The sequence below is a fragment of the Musa acuminata genome, chromosome BXJ3-2 (genome assembly GCF_036884655.1).
Source record: "Musa acuminata AAA Group cultivar baxijiao chromosome BXJ3-2, Cavendish_Baxijiao_AAA, whole genome shotgun sequence".
Taxonomy (NCBI): domain Eukaryota; kingdom Viridiplantae; phylum Streptophyta; class Magnoliopsida; order Zingiberales; family Musaceae; genus Musa; species Musa acuminata.
This window is the reverse complement of record NC_088350.1, coordinates 23479507-23500946: the sequence shown is the minus strand read 5'-3', so window position 1 is coordinate 23500946 and position 21440 is coordinate 23479507. Positions and strand designations below refer to the sequence as shown.

At 39.4% G+C, this 21440-nt stretch overlaps 2 protein-coding genes and 1 long non-coding RNA gene across 4 annotated transcripts; 1 reads left to right on the top strand and 2 right to left on the bottom strand.

Annotated features, from left to right (window-relative positions):
- Positions 1 to 3344: 3344 nt before the first annotated feature.
- LOC103971736 (transcription factor MYB87) lies at positions 3345 to 4865 on the bottom strand. The gene is made up of 3 exons (XM_009385840.3): positions 4436 to 4865; positions 4203 to 4332; positions 3345 to 4104 (listed from the first exon to the last, which is right to left on the bottom strand). Exons 1-3 carry the CDS (start codon positions 4800 to 4802, stop codon positions 3465 to 3467), a joined length of 1137 nt encoding a protein of 378 aa, XP_009384115.3. The 5' UTR covers positions 4803 to 4865; the 3' UTR covers positions 3345 to 3464.
- A 4568-nt stretch (positions 4866 to 9433) lies between these two features.
- LOC103971715 (ABC transporter F family member 1) lies at positions 9434 to 15972 on the top strand. The gene is given in 6 exon segments (XM_009385811.3): positions 9434 to 9817; positions 11195 to 11268; positions 11355 to 11565; positions 11680 to 11914; positions 14210 to 14353; positions 14356 to 15972. Coding segments are annotated over 6 exon segments (1779 nt in total). The 5' UTR covers positions 9434 to 9598; the 3' UTR covers positions 15252 to 15972.
- Positions 15973 to 16030: 58 nt separating this feature from the next.
- On the bottom strand, positions 16031 to 18629 carry LOC135630841 (uncharacterized). 2 transcript variants are annotated; one of them, XR_010494155.1, is made up of 2 exons: positions 16514 to 18629; positions 16031 to 16368 (listed from the first exon to the last, which is right to left on the bottom strand). It is a non-coding gene; the product is annotated as an uncharacterized LOC135630841 (long non-coding RNA). The 2 variants fall into 2 exon arrangements; XR_010494154.1 differs by having other exon boundaries at positions 16524 to 18629.
- Between the last annotated feature and the right edge of the window lie 2811 nt (positions 18630 to 21440).

The window sequence follows — 21440 nt, the reverse complement described above, 5'->3', positions numbered from 1 at the left end:
TCTCTTCACCTTCACAGCATCTGATCAATGATTGGGTTAAACACGTATTAGAAGTTAAGATTGACCTATCATATGATTGTAGAATAATCCTCCCCCTTCCTCCTGTTCTATATAGTTAATTATTTTAGCATTCAGATATAAGTTAACTATGAAATCTTTTTTTTTTAAACAAGGATTGTTTAATGTTTCGTACAATCCCAGAACAAGGTGAATGCCTCTCCCTCACACAAGAAGCATTTCACAAAATCGAATCCCAGTATCAAGGGCTAATTAAATATTATTAGTTTGACCTCTTTACCATTTCAATTTTTAGATTTAAAAATTTTATATTAAAATTTTTATAGTTATAAAAGAAAATTATTTAATCTTATTTATCCTTAATGTAGTTGGTTTTATCGACCAAAGATACAACACGTAAATGAATAACATGAAAATGATAGGTAAAAAGGTAATTTAACGATGGTGGCTATTGATGACGTTGTGGGTGGTCGTTGTGATGGTGGTTGGCGATAACGATGTGGTGGTCCGTTTTGTCGATGTCAATCTAAATATCAATGACGAGGAGAAAGAGGAAGCATACTAGTGAGACACATAATATATGTTGATGTTGAAGGAGGAAAAGGAGGGAGGTGAGGCATCTGCGTCGACACCTCACCTCCCTCCTCTTCCTCCTTCAGCATTGGAGGAGGAAGAGGAGGCAAGTGAGATAGAGCAATGCAACATCGGAGGAGAAAGAGGAGATAGATGAGACATCTGCATTGTCACCATATTGTTTCGTCTCCTTTTCGTTTTCATCGACCTTCGCATCGTTCGATGCAACGTTGCACTGTCTCCTTTATGTTAGTGCTGCACCGCTCTATGTCCTCTTTGTTATCATCGACTATTGCATCGTTTGATATGGCACCATACTGCCTCATTTTCGATTTCGTTGACCACTGCATCGTTGGAAGAGAAAGAGGAGGAAGAGTGGTGTGGCGCCGATGCAGATGCCTCACCACCATCTTCTTTCTCTTCCTCCGACGACATAAATGTCTTACTATTTTGTCTCTTTTTCCTTGTCATTGATATTCATATTGACATCGACAAAGCCAATCACCACCACAATAGCCACCCATGATGTCACCATCCACTACTACTATTGAAATTATCTTTTTTGCCTATTATTTTCATATCATTCATGCATGTGTTGTCACGTATTGTATCTTCCGTCGATAAAGTCGATGGTTTTAGGATATATAAAATTAAATATTTTATTTTTATAATTATAAAAATTTTAATAAATTTTTTAAGTTTACAAATCGAGATAGATCTAACTAGAAACTGCAACTTTGGGACCTAACTGGAAACTGCAACTTGTAATTTTAATAAATTACAAGATAATCTAGTATGTAATTAACTCATAAGATCAAGTTCATAACTTTGGGACACTGCAATTTTCTTTATGGCAGAGTCTGTCCTCGTATAAAAATGCCAACCTTGTACCTACCATCCCATCTACTACCCCTATGAAAGGACATTCTTCTAAAAAGATTGATCAAACTTAAACTATATAGAGGTGTAAATTATACTGAAGTAGGTGAGACAGCTGGCAAAGCTGCAACATTATCTGCCAAATGAAGTGTCATTACATGATTTTTAAGTGATATATATATATATATAGCTCAATAAACAGTGAATCTCCAAAGACATCAAATTTTTTTGAAGGAATAATGGGTTTTACAACCTATTATTATGTAAAGAAGCTAAGAAAGGCAGTAATTGTTATTTGGAGCCTTGGACTTGTATATATCCAAGAAGAAAACTCTATCAGTAACCTCGTCAACTTTGAGAATTATTTCAAACAACATTTTCGCAAGTGAGATTTTATGGCTTTAATAAACTTCACTTACTCTTAACCCAATATCATAATCCATCCTCCATGACATCCTTTTGAGCAAGCTTTGACATGGAAAACTGGTTTGTTTGTTTTTCTTGAGAATGGCATAGTTTATCATAACAATGTGTTAATGTTAGGGGTCTTCAAATCAATTCAAAATCTAAAATCAAGTTATTTGAGAATCGCATAGTAATGATTTGGTTTTGAAGATTCTAATTTGGAAGTACCCTTCTCTGATTCGATTAACCAATTTGAATCGAATCAAATCGATTTTAATTTAAAAGGTTTCATTAAGTTCACTATCATAAGTCATTAATCAAATCGATCCAAATACCTAATTTTACAAATAATATGGGATTAATTTTATAAATATTATTATGTCGTTCGATTGGATTAAGATTTTAATTAATTAAAATCAGTTCATTTGAAAATTTTATTTTCTTTGTTAACAAAATTGCTATTATGATCTTTCAACTATCTTTATGGAACAAAAATAAAAGTCATTAATAAATCTGTACTCGAAACTTTTAGATTAAAGTGGTAATGTATCTCAGTGAATCAAAGACTTTGCCTCTTGTTTTTGTTACTTGTCAAAGATTTTATTGGCTTCCATATTTACATATGTAGCAAATTAAGTCGCAAGCATGTAATGTATATGACAGCAAAGTTAAGTGCAGCCCAATCAATAAAACATGTACCACATACTGACATGCAAGCGTGAAAGAATGCAAGAGAAAGTGACAAAGCCTTTGGTGGGAGAATTCAGGAAGACAGATGTTTTTATCTTTTAAGGTTAATGCAAGATGATGACAAAAGAATCTAAGCTCTGAAATCAACTTGGATTTGAAAGCATATATCCTCTCCCTCTCCCTCTGCCGGCCAAGGAAGACTCTCTATCTTCTCCTCCCATTCATCGATGCTGCGGTTGCGCTGGCCTTAAAGAACCAACACCCTTGTCCTGTCTCCCCTATTTTTCTTGGAACAGCCAAAGCTTACCGCCATGGATGAGCTCGCAAGAAGCTGAGAACACTGAAAAGCCCACGAAGCCGATCTCAGTTGGAGCTACGCTCCAAAGCGTCGCATTTATATATGAGGACGAGACACGCTTCTTCCGCTGGTACCGAGTTGTCCCCGGTTTCCATGTCCCATCTCCATGTGACCTCTGAAGGTCATTGATATGTGTTTGCACTGTTGGTGCTTCTTCGGGAATTGAGACTCAGATGGAGGAAGCCATTTACAGGTTAAAGAAGCTTTCTGTTTCTTCGAGTGAAGGCCTATGATGACTTGATAGATTTAGGGTTTCTGTTTCTTTATGATTCGTTGCGACTCTCGATGATGTTCTTGGGAGACTGCAACTCACCGAGCGCTGGAGGCAGGCACATTAGATTTAGCTCTGAATGATGAGGTCGGACCAGACACACACAGCAAACATCGTGTCAGAAGCAACCCCAAGAACAATATCCGACGCTGGTTGTGAAGAAGCCCATGCACCGTCAAAGTCACACAATCATATCCCTCCTCCCGAGGAGGAGGAGGAGGAGGAGGAGGAGGAGAAAATAAAGGAAAACAGATGCTTGTAATTATACAGTCAGCAGTGGTACATGGCGCTTGCTATGTTCCTGAAGCTCGTGTCCGTGGCTGCACCGCTTCTGCCATCCAGATAGAGGCCATGGCAGGCATCAGTTGGACAAGCGATGGTCGGCTTGACCTCACCAAAGCTGTATCCAATCGATGATGCTTCACATCCACCACCACCACCACCACCAAGCAGAAGCTTCTCGGTCTCCAACCCGCCATAGAGATGGCTCTCGAAGCCCATGTTCTCCCTTCCATTATATAACCCGTGGTTGAAGTCCCTCCCGTAGCCGATCTGTATGCTGCTGCCATCGGATGAACTGCAGCTGTGGTGATCACCTCCGAACACGATGAGATTGCCACTCTGATGCGTCGGGTGTGCCACCAGAGAATTCAGGAGATGAGAGATGGGGATGCCTTCCAGGTCAGGTGCTGACGATGAGAACGGAGCAGTGGCCGCAAAGGACGACGGAAAGAACTGCTGTTGTTGCTGCTGCTGCTGCTCCTGGAGCTGATGCTTCTTCTGCTGCTGATGATGAGGCTTTCTGTGGGATGTCGGTAGGCCCATGAGCCTTTTCTTCAGCTTGGTGTTCCAGTAGTTCTTGATGTCGTTGTCAGTCCTCCCCGGAAGCTGGGCTGCTATGATGGACCATCTGCACTTGGGAATTTGGCACATCGGATGAGAGAAAGCATATAACTACGGACTCCATCGCATCGAATGCAGTGGCATCAAGAACACGATCAAATTCACCTGCTTCCGATGTTAGCAAACAGGCTGCAAATGATCCTATCTTCCTCATCGGAGAAATCCCCGTGCTTTATGTTAGGCCTCAAATAGTTGAGCCATCTCAGCCTGCAACTCTTCCCACACCTCCTCAGACCTGTTGGCAGTCCATTTCAATCCCCAGAATTCCTCAAACACTCGTGGAAGAGCGCATACAAATACAAAAAGGGAATTGAAACCACAAAACTCCTTTGGGTTACCAGCTTTCTGAGGGAGAGCGATCCAGTTTCCACCTGTTCCATGCTTCTCCATGTACTCCTTCAGCTGCTTGTCTTCCTCCGGAGACCAGGGGCCTTTCTTGACATTTGCCTTGTCGCAGCATGGAGCCCTCCCCATGGCGGCAGATGTTGCAGCTCGATCGCCTGTGGCTCCACCCCCACGTCTTCTTCCCACTGGATTCTTGAGGTCGATCGCCTGGCCTTGGAACACTGCCACAACACAGTATGAAGGAGACAGAGAAGGAGATGGACAACGCAGAGGTATATAGAGGTTGGAAATGCTAAACAAGTCAAAGGATAGGCTGTCAAGTTTCAATCGGCTTCTCCAGCCTCTCTTGGCTGCACGCATCTTGGTGTCAGAGATTTATAAGACTCACCATCACCACCTATAAAGAAAACCCAGTCCCTGTACTTTTGGAGACCCTACATCTGATGAAACCCTGCTCGTTTTGGCTTGCTCCTCTTCCCTCCATTCCTTCTACCGAGACCAATATATGCTGGTAGAAGCATTGAATTCTGTTGGATCAGTCTAGTCCAAGTGCATATGGTAGACAAAATTGTCACTGACTCCATGCCAGAGTTCAAGTCCGAGGGCTGTGTCAAGACTTGTCGCCATCCCCTCCCTTTTAATTAATGTAACAAGCAATCGGAATGTAGCGATAATCTCTGCCCAAGTGATTAGTACATGTGATGCTACCAAACAGCACCTCCCCCCGATAGCTTAACCTTTCCCCTTGCACTGCTGAGTTCGTCCACATGTTAACCTTCTGCTTTAGCCATTGTTTTGCTCTCGGGAGTCATGGATTGATACCTTAAGATGGTTGAGAATGGATGTCAACCCCTCATTTTCTGTGATGTAAAGGGACACTGTAGTCATCAGCAGTGAAATTGACCAGTGTCCCATGTTTTCAACTTCCAGCTAACTTTTGAATCTCTCATGTCATTATAAAAGGAAAACAACTTGTGATTAGACATGTAGCTGCAACTCTGACCCAATAATAATAACTTTGTTCCTTTGCCTCCTCGATCATAAATATTTTATACACTTGATCATTCAAGAAGAAGGTCATCACCATGAACCTTGCTTCCAGTGGGCAATGCCCTGGTATTTGATTGCTGTCTTCTCTTCAAAGTGGTTGGTGATGACTGACGAAAGCAGAAACTAGTTTGTGTTCGATGTTCAACAGCACCGACTCGTGTAGTAGAATTTAGAGAGAGGGGACTTGACACTGCTGAATTCTAGAAAATGTTGATGCTCTTAGTCTAAACTTTGTACTCAAGAAAATCTACATCTTTCACATCATTAACAGTAACAACAGCACCAGTCGCTATTGGAAAATGTTTTCAGGCACCAAACACATCATTTTGCAGCCCAAAGAAAAAATGATGACTTCTACACATTGACAGATGGAGAAAGACATGAGATTGTCACGGAAGTGGTCGTGTCATGAACACAGTCACATAGTGGCTCTTGATCTTTAGCTCAACTAATCATGAAAAGGGAAAAGGTAGTCCATTCATGGAAAGATCTTGTGTTCTCAGACATAAACCCTACTGTTTGCTTTCTTGCGGCATGTTATTTTGTACTGTAGTACCATGTGGTATTTAGGTTGATGTGGATCTAATGCGCCTTCACATTGTTTATGCGGTCCATTAGCTTCTCAACACACTGTTCAACTTCAAATACTTTTGGATAATCTGTAGCTATGCATATTGAAAACAAAGTATGGCAACCATGGGAATGCACAAAACAACAAATACGACAGAAGCACAACTGTATGGTCCGGTGGAAACTATTCACAGCTACCTATGAGGTGTTGTTCATGGTTAGAACCCAAGAAAACAAAGAAGACAGAGAAAGAAGAAACGTCTTGGAAAAGGAGAAGTCAAGAAACACTTCCAAACCATGTGTTTGTGTGAGTGGCTCATAGACAAATCTATCTTTTACCTTTCAGCACCTTGTTTGGTATTAAAACTGACTTGACTCTTCTCAGTCCATCTCAATTATATGAATACTGATATCGACAAGACATTTGAGCAGCAACTTTCCAAGCTAAACTGATGATTGTCTTACCCTAATACCAACCTTATCTGCATATATAGAACATGTTTGCCAACGTATATGACAGTAGGATTCAAGATAACCAGGCATCATCTTGATAATTCTGGTCTTGTGCATTCAGATAAGAATCCAACGTGAACCCACTGGATATATCTGCTGGCAAGAAACATAAGCCTTATTTGATGATAGATTCCTAACTAGACAAAGCATGAGTCAACTCTCATATTTTAAAGGAACACACCTTGGTTATACTCATATTCTAAGAGTATGAATAGTGAGACAGTGGATGCCTTAGTGCATGCACCTTGTGCATCCACCGAAGGATATTTAAAAGGAAAGATGTCAAAGAGATGAGAGTCTGCAATGTCAGGCTGTGAATATAGAAAGACCAAGGCCACCAACATCTCAACACACTGAGGTGGACTTGTATTTAGGGCAGGTTGGGGTTGATGGGATGGAGCCTCACAGTTGATAACTGAGATATCTGTCATGGAATCTTCAATCAAGCAAGATGACAACAGTCTGATAACTGTGCTGAAATCTTAGTGTCGTCACTTGCGATTAACTCTCAAAACAATGCCCATGGAGCACTTTCTTTTTCTTGTTTTGGTTCCCTTTGAGGTAGCACTTCTCCAGCCAAGCCAGCTCAGGGATGGTTCACAATGTGGTGGTAGCAGATGAGGACTCTCTTTTTATATTGAGATAAAAGAGTGATCATCTTCGGCTGGTGTACAGATTGGAGCATGTTGTTAGAAGTGCATCATTAATCAAGTATGATTGCAAGCCTTGCGAGGTTCTTGATGGCAGGTGTTTGTGAAGATTCAAAACCAGATGCATTGGTTGGTGGGAGGGCTGTGAAATCAAGGCAATGAAAGATTTGAAGCAGAGAGAGAGAGAGAGAGAGAGAGAGAGAGAGAGAGAGAGGTTGTGATCCTCCCTTCCCTAGAAAGATTGGACAAGACAAATGTCTTGTCCATCTCTGTGGCAAATTTGTCTGCCTCTCCGATCTGCAAAACCATATGCTGCAATGCCTGGGAGCAACTCCAACAGACGGAGAGGCTGGTGTTTTGTCCATTTCAAGCGATATCCAATTTGGATGCAGACACAGCCACTGCCCCTTATGATGGATGGTCTCAGTCCAACATTTTGGATCTGGAAACCATGCATCTCATCACCCACCCCACATCCAAATCTAACCTGTCCTCTTATTGGGTTTTGGGGAAAACTAATGACAAGTCTTTTAACTGTGGCCATGGGGTTTTCTGATTCTGCTGGAATGTAGTGTCCCAAGGATGAGAGAGAAAGAATAAAATAGAAAAATAAAAGGAATATAATAAAAAGAATAGGTGCCCATCATGGTTATAAAGATTGAATTGAATGAGTGAATCAATTTGTTGGACTGTACATGTCTAATAAAATTTATTAAAAATAAAAATAAAAATTATATTATAAAAAAGATAAATTCTCAAAAAAATCTTGTAAGTTTAATTTTTTTTAGGACCGTGAAAAAAGATAAATTCATCCCAACTTTGAAATTTTTTTAAATAATATCCATGATCACATAAATGATTATTTTACCCATGCTTTTATCGTCATTGCCTTCTCCATTTCACCACCATCCCTACGTTTGTCTAGAGGAGTGGTGATGGGACCAACTCACATGTAGAGGTGTAGGAGGTCGGGGGTAGATTCAATATGGTTAACTTACACATGGAGGTGTAAACGACTAAGAGAGAGAAGGGGGGCGACCAATTAGACATGTTTGTACATGGAGGTGTAGGCATCCAATGGAGAGGAGGAGCCAGTTGATGAGATTTAGCTCACATGTTGAGGCACAAGCAGTCATGGGAGAGGTCAATGGGGCTAGCCTACTGCAGAAGTGCAAGCAGTTATAAGAGGGGAGGGGAGCGATCGATAAGTGGAGGGCAGTGGTTAACAAGGATAGGATGATGATCTTAAAAAAAAATTGAATGCTATCTAATTTTTTTTTAAAATTAGGACGCTCTACAGGAAATTCCTAAATTTATGATTTTTTTTAAAAAAATAACATTATAAAAATTTAAAATAAATAAATTTTATTTTTATAATATAATGAAAGAAGACTAATATGAATCGATAATATAAGATTTTTCATCTCTTTGATCCTTATAATAAAAAAGACTAGCATCTTTAGGAAATTTAAAATATCTTTAATAATAAATAAATAATTGAGAGAATTTCATTCTTTTAAGATTTAAAAGATTTAATTAATAAACTGAACCAAACCTTTCGAAGTTGGGGCTCTTTTGACGCCCCTCACTTGGGTGATAAACAATTTAATTTCTCGATTATGCATATGTTTCTTATTCATGTTTAGTGGTCAGATTACACCACTATCCTTCCTCGAACCTGATTTAAAAGACACAAATCTTGATCTGTGTAGGTCACAATTGCAAGTCTAATCGATCGTCAAAATAAACTCGATCTATATTGATAGATTCAATGCGTCTTGTATCTCAATTTGCAGTCTACAATAATCTCGAGGCAATGCCTCCTATGATAACATTGAAAGGTCGATTGGCGAATCCAAGAATTGCACACCAAATTCCACATTCCAAGTTGCATTTGGGGCTGCCAGCGAATAGAGACCCACCAAATATCAAGCTCAGCCCAGTAATCAGAACTCACGTGGATCTCAAAGCGCCGGAGGTCAGGTCAGATCTCAATGCTTTATGAATCGTGCAGTCACGGATCTCTGGCCCACTCGAACCGCCTCGGACCGGATCGATTCCCAACTCACGCGTGGACGGCAGATAAGATGTCCGCATACTAATTTAACGGTAGATGAAGTAACCGCATATTAATGCTAGCCGTATCACGAAGAACAAAGCAAGGTGATGGTTGGGTTCAGTAGTATAATAATAAAGCAGTAATTGAACTAATATTAGATCGGCAATAAGGGCAAACCCTCGCAAGAAAGGAGGAACCGTATCCTCCACGCCGCCCTCCGATTGCTCTCTCCCCTTCTAATTTAGCCTGGGTTTTGTCCGTCTACCGTCTGTCGAGACCGATCCGTTGATTTGGTTTGGGGATTTGAGCAGGCGATGGTGTCGGACGCGAGCAAGAAGAAGGCGGCGGCTAAAAAGGCCGCGGCGGCGGCGAAGAGGGGAGGGAAATCATCGGCCACGTCGTCGAAGGCGGCCGCCGATGTGCCGAATGGGGCAGCGGTGGGGAAGCTGGCCGATGGAGTCGGATCGATGCGGATCTCGGATCGGACGTGCACGGGTGTCCTCGCCTCGCATCCGCTCTCCAGAGATATCCATGTACCTTCAATTTTCCCTCTCCACCTTTGGTTCGTAAAGATACGTTTTTGTTCCGTGTTAAGTGAGCTAATGCTTAATCTAACAAGTGAAAATCATAGTGGGGTTATTTCAGAAATGGAATTTTGATTATAGTGAAAATGTATCTGAGCATGATCATCAGTTTTCGATTATCAAATCAAGTAGGGTTCGAATTTGAAATTAAGACTAAAAATGAGAATTGTTTGGGCATATATACAAGTTAATTTAATATTTCTTATGGACCACTAGGTGCAGTTTCGTAGGAAATGAGTCACTTATAAAATGTTATGTTGTTTATGGCTTGCAATGTGATCGGGGTACAGAGTTATGAAATTCTGGGCACAGAGTTATTCTTTTCTGTCGCAATAATATTGCCCCTTATTTGGTGAAGTCCTTGATTCGGAAAAGACAGTCAGTATGGCCTAGGCTTTTATGGTTATCAGAGAACTAAAGACTATTTTTATTTGTCTTCATTGCTTGTAGATATTTTGCCTATGTTTTCTACCATCAGTTATGAAATTCTTTATCATCATCTAAATAAAGAATATATTGGGAAAAGCTCACTTAAAAAATATACATATGAATCCCCTTACACTCCAAAGCTTAATGAATTTCTATATCATTAAGGAAGAAAAAGGAGTGTTTATGTTGGCCAAGTTTTTGAAACGATACTATATCATTAAGAATTTTTTTAATATTGTAAGGCTATATGCTTTTCTTCTGATGTTCTTAAGAGTGACCTTAAATAAATAATGATGAGGATGACGACAGTGGAACAAGATGTCTTTATTCAGTATGTTGTTTGCTCTGAAGCAGTGTTGAGAACAGATGCATCATATGATTACAGGCTCATAAGCAATTCTTGTCTTGATTGTTGAGTACCAGGATGAAGCTCAAAATTACAGAACTTATTTGGTCACCATTGTCCAAAAAATTCTGTTTCCATCTTGTTGACAGGACTGCTTCTCTTAATCTTTTCCTTATCTGCACAAGCATATTCTTGTTTTCCTTATTTCATAATTGTTAAGAATATGATATATACTAACTTTTGGATGGTTCATTGCCCCCTTGAAGTTGGTTGCTTGAAAGGGTTCATTTTGTCACTATATGGAATTTTGGAATTATTGATGAATTTGATTTATTTATGACGGATTGATGTTTGTTATATACTGATTTTATTTTATCACTTGAATATTAATAGATATAGACAACTATGACCAGACCCTTTGCAGTCCTATTGTTGTGGCGCTGAACAAGATGATCAAGTTAACATATTCATGGCTTCTACTGTGTTTCTTTTGTCATTATGAATATTTTTTGCCTTCATTTCATAATCCTTGGCAATTGTACACATTCCAGATTGAGTCGTTATCACTAACCTTTCATGGGCATGACCTTATAGTGGATTCTGAGTTGGAGCTCAACTATGGCAGGTTTTGCATGTCAACTTCTAACTTTAGTATTGGAGTTAGATTTTATGCCTTGGTTTGTTTATGTAGCTAATTTGTTCTACTTGTAGGCGCTATGGTTTGTTAGGACTTAATGGCTGTGGGAAATCCACCCTTCTTGCAGCAATAGGATGCAGAGAGCTTCCAATTCCTGAGCACATGGATATATATCACCTTACCCGGGAGATTGAAGCTTCAGACATGTCAGCTTTGGAGGCCGTCATTAATTGTGATGAAGAAAGATTGAGGCTGGAGAAAGAAGCTGAAATCTTAGCTGCTGAGGTTTGTTTGTAAGCACAATTTTCATGTTGCAGATAGCAGCTTGGTTATATACGTCTTTAATCAAAGTGATCTATTATTCTTTTATATATGTTTGGATTTTATGACTTCTTGTAGGATGGTGGTGGTGGAGAAGCTTTGGATCGTATATATGAGCGATTGGAAGCAATAGATGCATCCACTGCTGAGAAGCGAGCTGCTGAAATTTTGTATGGACTTGGTTTTAATAAACAAATGCAAGCAAAGAAAACCCGTGACTTCTCTGGTGGATGGCGTATGAGGATTGCTTTGGCTAGAGCATTGTTTATGAACCCAACTATCCTCTTGCTTGACGAGCCTACAAATCATCTTGGTAAAATATATATTCCTTTTTCCAATATCAGGAAACTAGTTGCCATTGGTCCTCTTTATTTATTATTTGGCATAGTTGGATTTTTCATACAAAGAAATTAATTATTATTCCTGTTTTGATAGGTCGATGACCTTTACATCGTATTGTTTTTTCTTTTATGTTATTGGTATACAATTTTATCAGGATCAGTTGGTGATGCCAAGTTTGACTAATGATATACGTACCTGAAACAAGATCAGCTTAGCTAGGTTTCCTTGGGGCTTGAACAGTTGGTATCTTGGGTAGGTGTTGGAGTTGGTAGATTTGTTTGGGTTATCACATGTTTACATGGAAGATTATCATCTAATAAAGTGGATGTGGCTGTAATGAAGGAATAGCAAAATCAATACTAATGATCCATTATGTTACACTAGACCTTCGGAACATTCAAAAAACAATTTTCTCTAATCTGCTACTCATTAAATAACTTAAATGTCGAATATTTTCTTGTGATTTGTGAAGCCTATATACTGATATATGGGACACTGATATGTCACAAGACATATATGCTGATACGTGACATCTTTAAGAAAAGTAGTTATAAAATGCCTTGAATTTGTACACAAAAATTAAATTTACGGCAAGGCTTGATATTTAATTGAAGTTTTGAAATAGATAGTTATGTATTATGATAGATAATAACAAGTCACTAATCAACATGGAAGCATTCCTACCCTATTTACCATGGACAAAAAGAATTTTATTATATAATATTTCAGTTGTATAAAGAAGATAGAAGAAACTTATTGTAAGTGAAATAAGATCATTCTATCAATTTTATTAATCATAATTTAATGAAAATACAGATAACTTATAATTACTATATAAAACATGTTTTCGTTTCTATAATGAAAAACTATTTGCCGAATTCTAAAATTATTTTATCTGTTTATTAATTATTTAAAAATCATGATACATATATCTACATATATCATGAAGTATCCTACAAGTATCATGTCCTAGACAATCCAGAATGGATATGTAGATGTAGATAAGAACTTTCATTTTTTTGTTATTGTGAGCCATATTGGCTAAACATATATGCAAGTTAATTCATGGGGTTTGGGTTGAAACTTTTGAAATGTAGACTGAGTTGTTTCGGAATCTTAAATGACTAATTCCCATCCGTCCATGTAATATTATATTAGATATGGTGTTGCACTTTGATATGCCAACTAATTAAGAATTTGGTTTTCTACAAACTTACATGGATTGGTATAACATTGCAACTGCCAAACTTGATTTCCCTATCAATTGCATCCTTGAAGCAGTTATCTCAATGAATTTCCTTGAAATTCAAGTATCATCAAGGGTTGCTTGTTGAAACTCTACATTCATTACCTGAGCAAATCTGAATTACAGAAATAAGAGTCTCCTAAATCGGTTGCAAAAAGCCTGAGATGGTTCAGGTTAGATATCTAAATATGTGCTAACTTGACAAAAGCTCTTGTACATTTGCATTATGATGATTGATTTTTATGTCTTTAGAATTACCTTGTGCAGTTTACAGTAATTAAAATGATAATATCATTGTGATATTCTGTTGTTATCATGTTTTGTGCTTCTCAGAAAAGTACATTAGTTAGATTTGCTTCCAAGGTTACTGAATTTGCTTCTACAGATGTTCCTACCAGAGCTGAGCATGAAAATAGTGAAAAAGCTGGTGTAACTCCGGTAGATTCTCTTTTTTTTTTGTCTCTCTTTCCACATCAACCATATATTTTCCATATTTCATTTTACACTTCATCTGCACATTGTTGTTAGCTTTTGTTTGTGCTTTTATTTTTCAAAAATTGTTTACATTGTAGCAGGATGCTGCTAAGATGGATTTTGTTCATGTTAAGTGCCGGAACAGCACTGCTTTTCATACTTGGTGGTTATTCACTTGAGGATAATGTCCGTCTACTCATGCTCTCATCATAGACAAAGCGACTATTGCAATACTGCAAAAGAGCTTCTATTCTTTTTCCAAATTGCATTATGAGGCATTGCTTATAGTTAAGTTTTGATCATTTGATCAAATTGTTTCTTTCCTTGGCCAGATCTGTGCTCACAAGTATATACAGTTATCTAAATGAATCTTTTATACATTGTACAATCAGGACATAAATTTAAGCATTTATCATGTAGTAGAGTTCTCTTCCCTATTACAAAACTTTTCATAAATGAGAAGATCAGCTTCTGATGTTGTATGAATGCACATTTGACTGGTAGTATGCAAAACTTAGGCTTGCTTGTTCTTGTTTTGTTTTGCAGATTTAGAGGCATGTGTCTGGTTGGAAGAGTCTCTGAAGAAACTTGATCGTATCCTAGTTGTGGTGTCACACTCTCAGGATTTTCTTAATGGTGTCTGTACCAACATCATCCACATGCAGAGCAAGAAGCTAAAATTCTACACCGGCTCCAGACTCGTGCAGAGCTGGAAGAAAATCAGATGAAGCAGTACAAGTGGGAGCAGGAGCAAATTTCTTCTATGAAAGAGTACATTGCTCGATTTGGTCATGGTTCTGCTAAGTTGGCCCGTCAAGCCCAGAGCAAGGAGAAAACTCTTGCCAAGATGGAGCGCGGTGGACTTACGGAAAAAGTGGTGAAGGACAAAGTATTGGTCTTTCGCTTTGTAGATGTTGGTAAACTTCCCCCACCAGTCCTGCAGTTTGTGGGAGTGACTTTTGGATATACCCCAGAGACACTCATCTACAAGAACCTTGATTTTGGTGTGGACCTTGATTCCAGAGTAGCACTAGTAGGGCCCAATGGTGCTGGGAAGAGCTCATTGCTCAAGCTGATGACTGGTGATCTTATCCCTTTGGATGGAATGGTTAGGCGGCACAACCATCTCAGAATTGCCCAGTTTCATCAGCATCTGGCCGAGAAGCTTGATCTAGAGATGTCTGCACTTCAGTACATGATGAGAGAGTACCCAGGCAATGAGGAGGAGAGGATGAGAGCTGCAATTGGAAAGTTTGGATTGTCAGGAAAAGCACAGGTAATGCCTATGAAGAACTTGTCAGATGGTCAAAGGAGCAGGGTGATCTTTGCTTGGCTGGCCTGGAGGCAACCGCATATGCTGCTGCTCGATGAACCCACAAATCATCTGGATATCGAGACCATTGATTCCCTAGCAGAAGCACTGAATGAGTGGGATGGTGGCCTGGTGTTGGTGAGCCACGACTTCAGATTGATCAATCAGGTAGCCGACGAGATTTGGGTCTGCGAGAATGAAGCAGTGACAAAGTGGGAGGGTGACATTATGGACTTTAAGGAGCATCTGAGGAGCAAAGCTGGATTGTATGATTAATTGATGAAGACAAAGCAGAATCCTCAAAAGCCAGTACTTCCGATATTATGTTGTTAATCACCGTAATTAAGTTAAGCAGTTATGTACCAGTACTTCCGAGCATACTGTTTTATGATTCTATGGACTTTTAAGGAGCATATGCTGCTGCTCAATGAACCTACAAATCATCTGGATATCGTGACCATTGATTCCCTATCAGAAGCACTGAATGAGTGGGATGGTGGCCTGGTGTTGGTGAGCCATGACTTCAGATTGATCAATCAGGTAGCCGACTAGATTTGTGTCTGCGAGAATCAAGCAGTGACGAGATGGGCGGGCGACATTATGGACTTTAAGGAGCATCCGAGGAGCAGAGCTGGATTGTCCGATTAATTGATGAATATAAAGCAGAATCCTCAAAAGCCAGTGCTTCCGAGATTATGTTGTTAATCACCGTAATTAAGCTTAGCAATTATGTACCCACTTTGAGCCACCTTTTCGCATACTGTAATATGATTCTAGGCAGCTTAGGCCCAAAAGAAGCTTCCAGTATTCAGTCTGCTCGAGTAATTCACCTCCACCTATCTTCGCCACAAAGTAAGTACTATGTTATTTGTTGACATGTCATCTGTATTATCAGCTATGTTGCATTTACGAGCTTACGGAGGAAGCTATATGTCTCTTACAATCTAAAGAAATAATCTAAGGGATAGTGGTTAATAAAGGTTTCAATGTTTCGATATCTGTTTCTGGTTGAGCACAGCGTAGATCGAGGCCTGCAAATCGTGTGTGACGGACAGTAAAATGGAGGTGCAGCATGTCTTAATTGTACTAGCAAAATACCGTTACATTGAATAATCAAGTACATGCATGCTTATTCTTCTATCACTCTTTTGTGTGTCTAACATACGGTGTCCGCATATCAAATACCACCTCCAATTGTGTAGGCTTGTACACTAGAATTATTGTCCAGGTGAATCCCCACCCACCCCCAAAGCGTGCATGATTGTTTGTGTTCACAGAAGAGAAAAGATACAAGGTACGTTTTCCAGACAATTATGGGCGAGAATGTCCTTCAACGTTGGTCCATGCCACATTATAACTGGACTCGGAGGATGTCCCCTTGCGAGGGGCCCACCTGCATGAGTGAAGGTGGGACGAGCATTACATATTAATAGCAAACAGTACCTTTGTGTCCACCATGATACATGGTGAATCTAACACATACGACAACGAATAACATCAAAGACCAAGAGATTCATGGTGAATGCAGGCAGATATACATTTGACCACCTTCATTCAATGGTCATGGTGAATCCTTGCTCATTCCTCATGCTTCTTTTGAGTTCTGTGATCTATTTGTCCCCTTAAATAAGAATTTCCCTCGGTATCCTTCTCACGGATCATATGTTTGCAGCTTCAGAGGTCTTTTGTTACCCCTTCTGCTGCAAAACCTCTTGAAAAGAAACCGAAGCAGAAACATTTACTGCAAATCTGTGTTAAAAGAGAAGACAACATACAATAAAAGTGAAGAGAGAAGACAATGGTGGGAATAATCATCAGGAAGGAATCTGAGGCCCTCTCTCGGACAAGACCTGACTTTATCTTCGGTACATGCAGCAAAATTTCTGCATCAAGATAAGAACCAAAGAAAACCATGTTAATGTCGATCAATTCTCAAGTCTAGCTATTTTGCTAGGAACTTAGCAATAATCACTGAGGAAATGCAATATGTAACCGATCTTATTGCTACGCCACAATCTTAGGTATATAATCTTTGATGAATACAACTGCATTAAGCAATTGCCAAATCTTTTCGATCACACACGTTAAGTTACCTACTAAAAGATGGTTAAGAGTATGAGACCAGCCAGATCTAAACATTTTCTTTTGCCATGTTTGTAAGATCAGTTTACCAGCTGATCTTTCCTACACAATCTTGCATGTAGCACAGTGAGGATGGATCCTAATATCTCTATGCTACATAGGCTAGCAGCATGCTCATTTGATGAACCGTACCATAGTTCTTGCATGAACTTGTCGATTACAATCCGAGGTTGGAGATTCAATTTAATATTTGATTCACTCATGAGATACTCACTGTCAGGGTTTTTTCTTTGATGAAGAAACTTCTGCTGATACATTCCCAATCAAAAAAAGATGAGGAGTCTTCTTTCATCTTTTATTGACAGCTAAAATAGGAGAGAATGGAAGGAGAATATGAAAAGAACCATGCAAAAAGAATTACAATGTAACAGACTTCATCACCACCTACTGATGAATTTAGAAAGGAGATGCCAGTCGATCTAAAAGAAATTTGACCGATATCATGCTTGCTCTGAGTTCATAGTCGGTGATGGTAACCCTAATCCTGTCAATAAAACCCTTGATGGTGGATGATCACAAAAAACTATATATATAATTGTTTTCTTTGTTCAAATGATAAAGCTGAACATATGATTACAACTACAATATATCCCATCAACAATTTCAATTTCTCCTATATATTAACATGAAAATGTTATTATACTTTTTCGAGAGAGGATGAAAGAGGGCAACCGTCCACGAAGAACAAAGGTAGATAGATACATACCAACTCACCGGTCCACTGTATGAGATGAAAAATCTACTCCCTGCAACTTCAGCTCACATCCAATATATCATAGATTATTCGAACAGAAGAAGAGAGAAAACCAGGAACACTTACGCAAGCGATCGATCACCTCAAGATCTGATGGTACATCTCGAGGGATTAGTCATGTGTTTGTCGATGCAGCATCATCAAGATTCTCATGTACAACGGCGGCCGAATCCATGTGAATCTTGATGGTGCCACACCCACAAAGACCAACTGCTTGGATCGATCCACGCATCTTGGCTGTGGCCCCTTCAGGGTGTGGATCAAAGGGAGGAAACACCCTAAAATGACCAAGAACAAGGAGAAGAAGTAATATCAAGAAACAAGGAGGACAGATCCACTCCATGCACGACTACCCGTGAGATGAACACAAGTGCCTGCTGATGCACTGGTGAGGGATCTCGACGAGACATCATCACCAAGAGTTAAACAGTCGCGGACAAAAAAGATTAGGTTTTCTAGGTTTCTTCTTCACGCAACACAACATGAATCCCTTGCATGATCCGACTGCAGTCACCAAGAGAACCGAAGATCGTGCGAGGTTTCCCTAAAAGAAGAGTAGCGCTCGCCAGACGCAGGCTAAGAGATCGAAACGAGATCTCCCTCCAGAGATCTGGTGAGGAACCATGATCTATAAGCCGAAGACGAAGAAAGATATGGCGAAGATCTGAATGGATGGAGGAAGAGGGTGAGAAGAGGAAAATGAGAACAAATTGGAGACACACAAGATGATGGAGGGAGGAAAATGAAGGGCTATTGAGTGTGAGGATTGAGGAAGGAAGGGTAGTATTTATAGTAAAAAATAATGTTTTGGGATATTATAATTATCACCACATCAGGTCATGGTGTTCTTACCCTAAACCTTATACTCTCACTCTTATTCCTTTCGGCTTTCTTTCACCTTCGCAATTAATCTTAATCTTAATAGGTTTGACATTGCAGTCATTACTGATATGCTTCTATAATGGCACCATAGGAATCATCTTATTTCAGGCACATAGATATCAGTATAGGATAAGAAATCTCATGATATTTCCTATCAATACATCACCGCCATGCATAGAATGTTATTACTTTTAGCTGGTAAGAATTTATTATTATTTAGGGTGACATTTTGCTATATGGAGATAACACATATACATATTCCCACCATTAATCATATTTAATTCTATTTAATTATGTTTTAGTTCGAATGATCATGATTACTGACTGTTCTGTCCTGGAAATCAATCAAATCATCTTCTGTACTCTCTCTCTCTCTCTCTCTCTCTCTCACAAACACACACTCACAGACACACACAGACAGCAAATTCAACGGTGAAAACGCATGACTGATACAACTAAAAAATTATGTTAGGTAAAGAATGTTTTACAGAGGATTAATTGCTTTGTGCAATTATCGAGTCAACTAATGAAGGGTTTAGGCCGTGACTTAAGTCGGGCACTGAAGTATTCCCATCTGAAGCTGTCACAAAGGGCCCTTCTCTGCACTGGTTTTCTCAGGTGTGTCTGTGGCTCACACACGAGGGAGGACTACACAAGCGTGGATGGAGATATTGGGATCTTTGAGTCGTCCTTGTGTTTGCTGGTCCTCGGAATACATTGTGTTCTTATTGGTTGATGCTTAGCTGTTTCCTTCTCTCTTATTTCACGTTTATCCAATGAAATCTCGTCTCTTAAAGATCCCTGCGGACATCTGCTGCCTGCACCTCTTGCCCCTTCACCTGAATCCAGCCCTTGTCATGCCTTAGAAATGAGTGAGCCAGAGAGAGAGAGAGAGAGAGAGAGAGAGATGACTGTATCACCATGAGGCTGCAACTCTCTCTCTCTAAGCAGCTGAAAAGATGAAACAGGAATCAACCCCAGTATCAAAGAAGTGATATTCACTTGCAGTGCAGGCACACCAGATCAGTAAACAGTCCATCATCAGCATATCCAGGTACAATTCAGGAGACATCAGCATTTGGGCAACGCAAGTCTCATGAGACCTCTGGGACCATCAATTCGAATCCATGGCCGTCGTCGTCGCAGGTCTCATGACATGTGGATCGGCATCAAATTATTGTAGTGCTCCTGTCCTTGCAGGAGGACCAATTTGTTCTCTTGCTGTTCCTCTTAAAAATTTCCCAAAAAACAAAATAATAATACGCATATTAATGGTGTGAATAGTTTTCATTTGTTGTTGTAGCCACTCGAGCAATGAAGTTGAACGCATTTTTCCCTTAGCATCTGATCATCAAACATGTCATTTTACGCGGAGATAAAGAAGATTCCCATTGTATAGACTGTCACTTCAAGTGCTGTCGATTGTCTCAGTGGACCAACCTCAAATGTCTTAGAATCAATCACCACCTGAGCAGGGCGATGGCCAACTCATATGATGCATACTAGGGAGAGATGCATTGAAAAGTTTTATCGTATGTCACTCAGGCAAAAAGGAACCAAAAGTTTAACTGATATGATCATGGCTTTGTTCTTACAGTGCTGGCAGCTGCAACAATGGTAGAGAATCTCATCTGTCATTTGTCTCTCTGAGAGAGGATACAACCATGAGCCACTGAGCTGGCACACAAACATCTTATGATCAGCTTGCAGGCCCTTGTTGACTCCTGAATTAATGCTTGCTGTGGTCCATCTAAATGGTACATGTAACCTGTGTCATACACTTAGCTTTTTGGTGATGTAGATCATATGCTTTTGCTAGCAAAAATTTGATGATGTGGTCCATCTCAGTGACTCAGTAAACCTATCTAATAATCATACACATGGAGAACAGACGGCTGAGCTGCTCACCGCACTCTCTTCCAGTATTTGCATACCTCAGGAAGGCTTAAATTGCTTTTTCATGACATAGCTGGGTTATATTATATATCAGAATAAATCAAAGCTTCCTATTGGCTTAGCAGAATATTGCTTATAATGATCACAATTAGGTAAAGATGAAGCATAATTTTCAGTATTCTGTGATGCCAACTATTAAGATTAAACGATAGCAATGATCAAGATCAGACAAGCAAAAGTAGTGATTGCCATAGCAATAATATAGTGCTGTAGTACTTTCATCAATTTCTCTTAGATATTCTTTTGAGACAGCAATATAGTGATGATGCCTACTGATCAGACTGCAATTCTATATATGGTGCTTTAATGAAAATAATATTTAATATGGAATCTTATTACAGGGATACCTGAGGAGGACTAAGGACAATGTATTCGGTTCATTGTTCTCAATGCAACCATAAATAACATGTATTCTTGCCGAAGATAAAGAAAATGAATAGCAACTGATTGGTCATTTATTTATGATCTTTTCTTTTCCTTCTCAATCATTTGGTGGTATTTGACTCTTTATCGTAGCTGTCTTTTTTATCTCATTGATATGTATTATCGACTTGATAGATAGATAGATAGATTGGTAGATCTTTAGCACATTCCGGAGTATCGGTCATTTGTCTGCCTATCATTTGGACCATTAGATTGGCAAATGAAAGGTGAAGAAAAATATTCCCTGATGGCAACAGCCTAACAACGAGAACAGTCCGGGAGGATCTTTTCTTTCGGTAGAAAATATC

Coding starts and splice junctions, on each gene's coding strand:
- LOC103971736 (XM_009385840.3), bottom strand. CDS start 4,802: ATGCGTGCAGCCAAGAGAGGCTGGAGAAGCCGATTGAAACTTGACAGC. Junction 4,333..4,435: donor CGCTCTCCCTCAGAAAGCTG/GTAACCCAAAGG, acceptor GACTGCCAACAG/GTCTGAGGAGGTGTGGGAAG. Junction 4,105..4,202: donor TTTGCTAACATCGGAAGCAG/GTGAATTTGATC, acceptor TCCCAAGTGCAG/ATGGTCCATCATAGCAGCCC.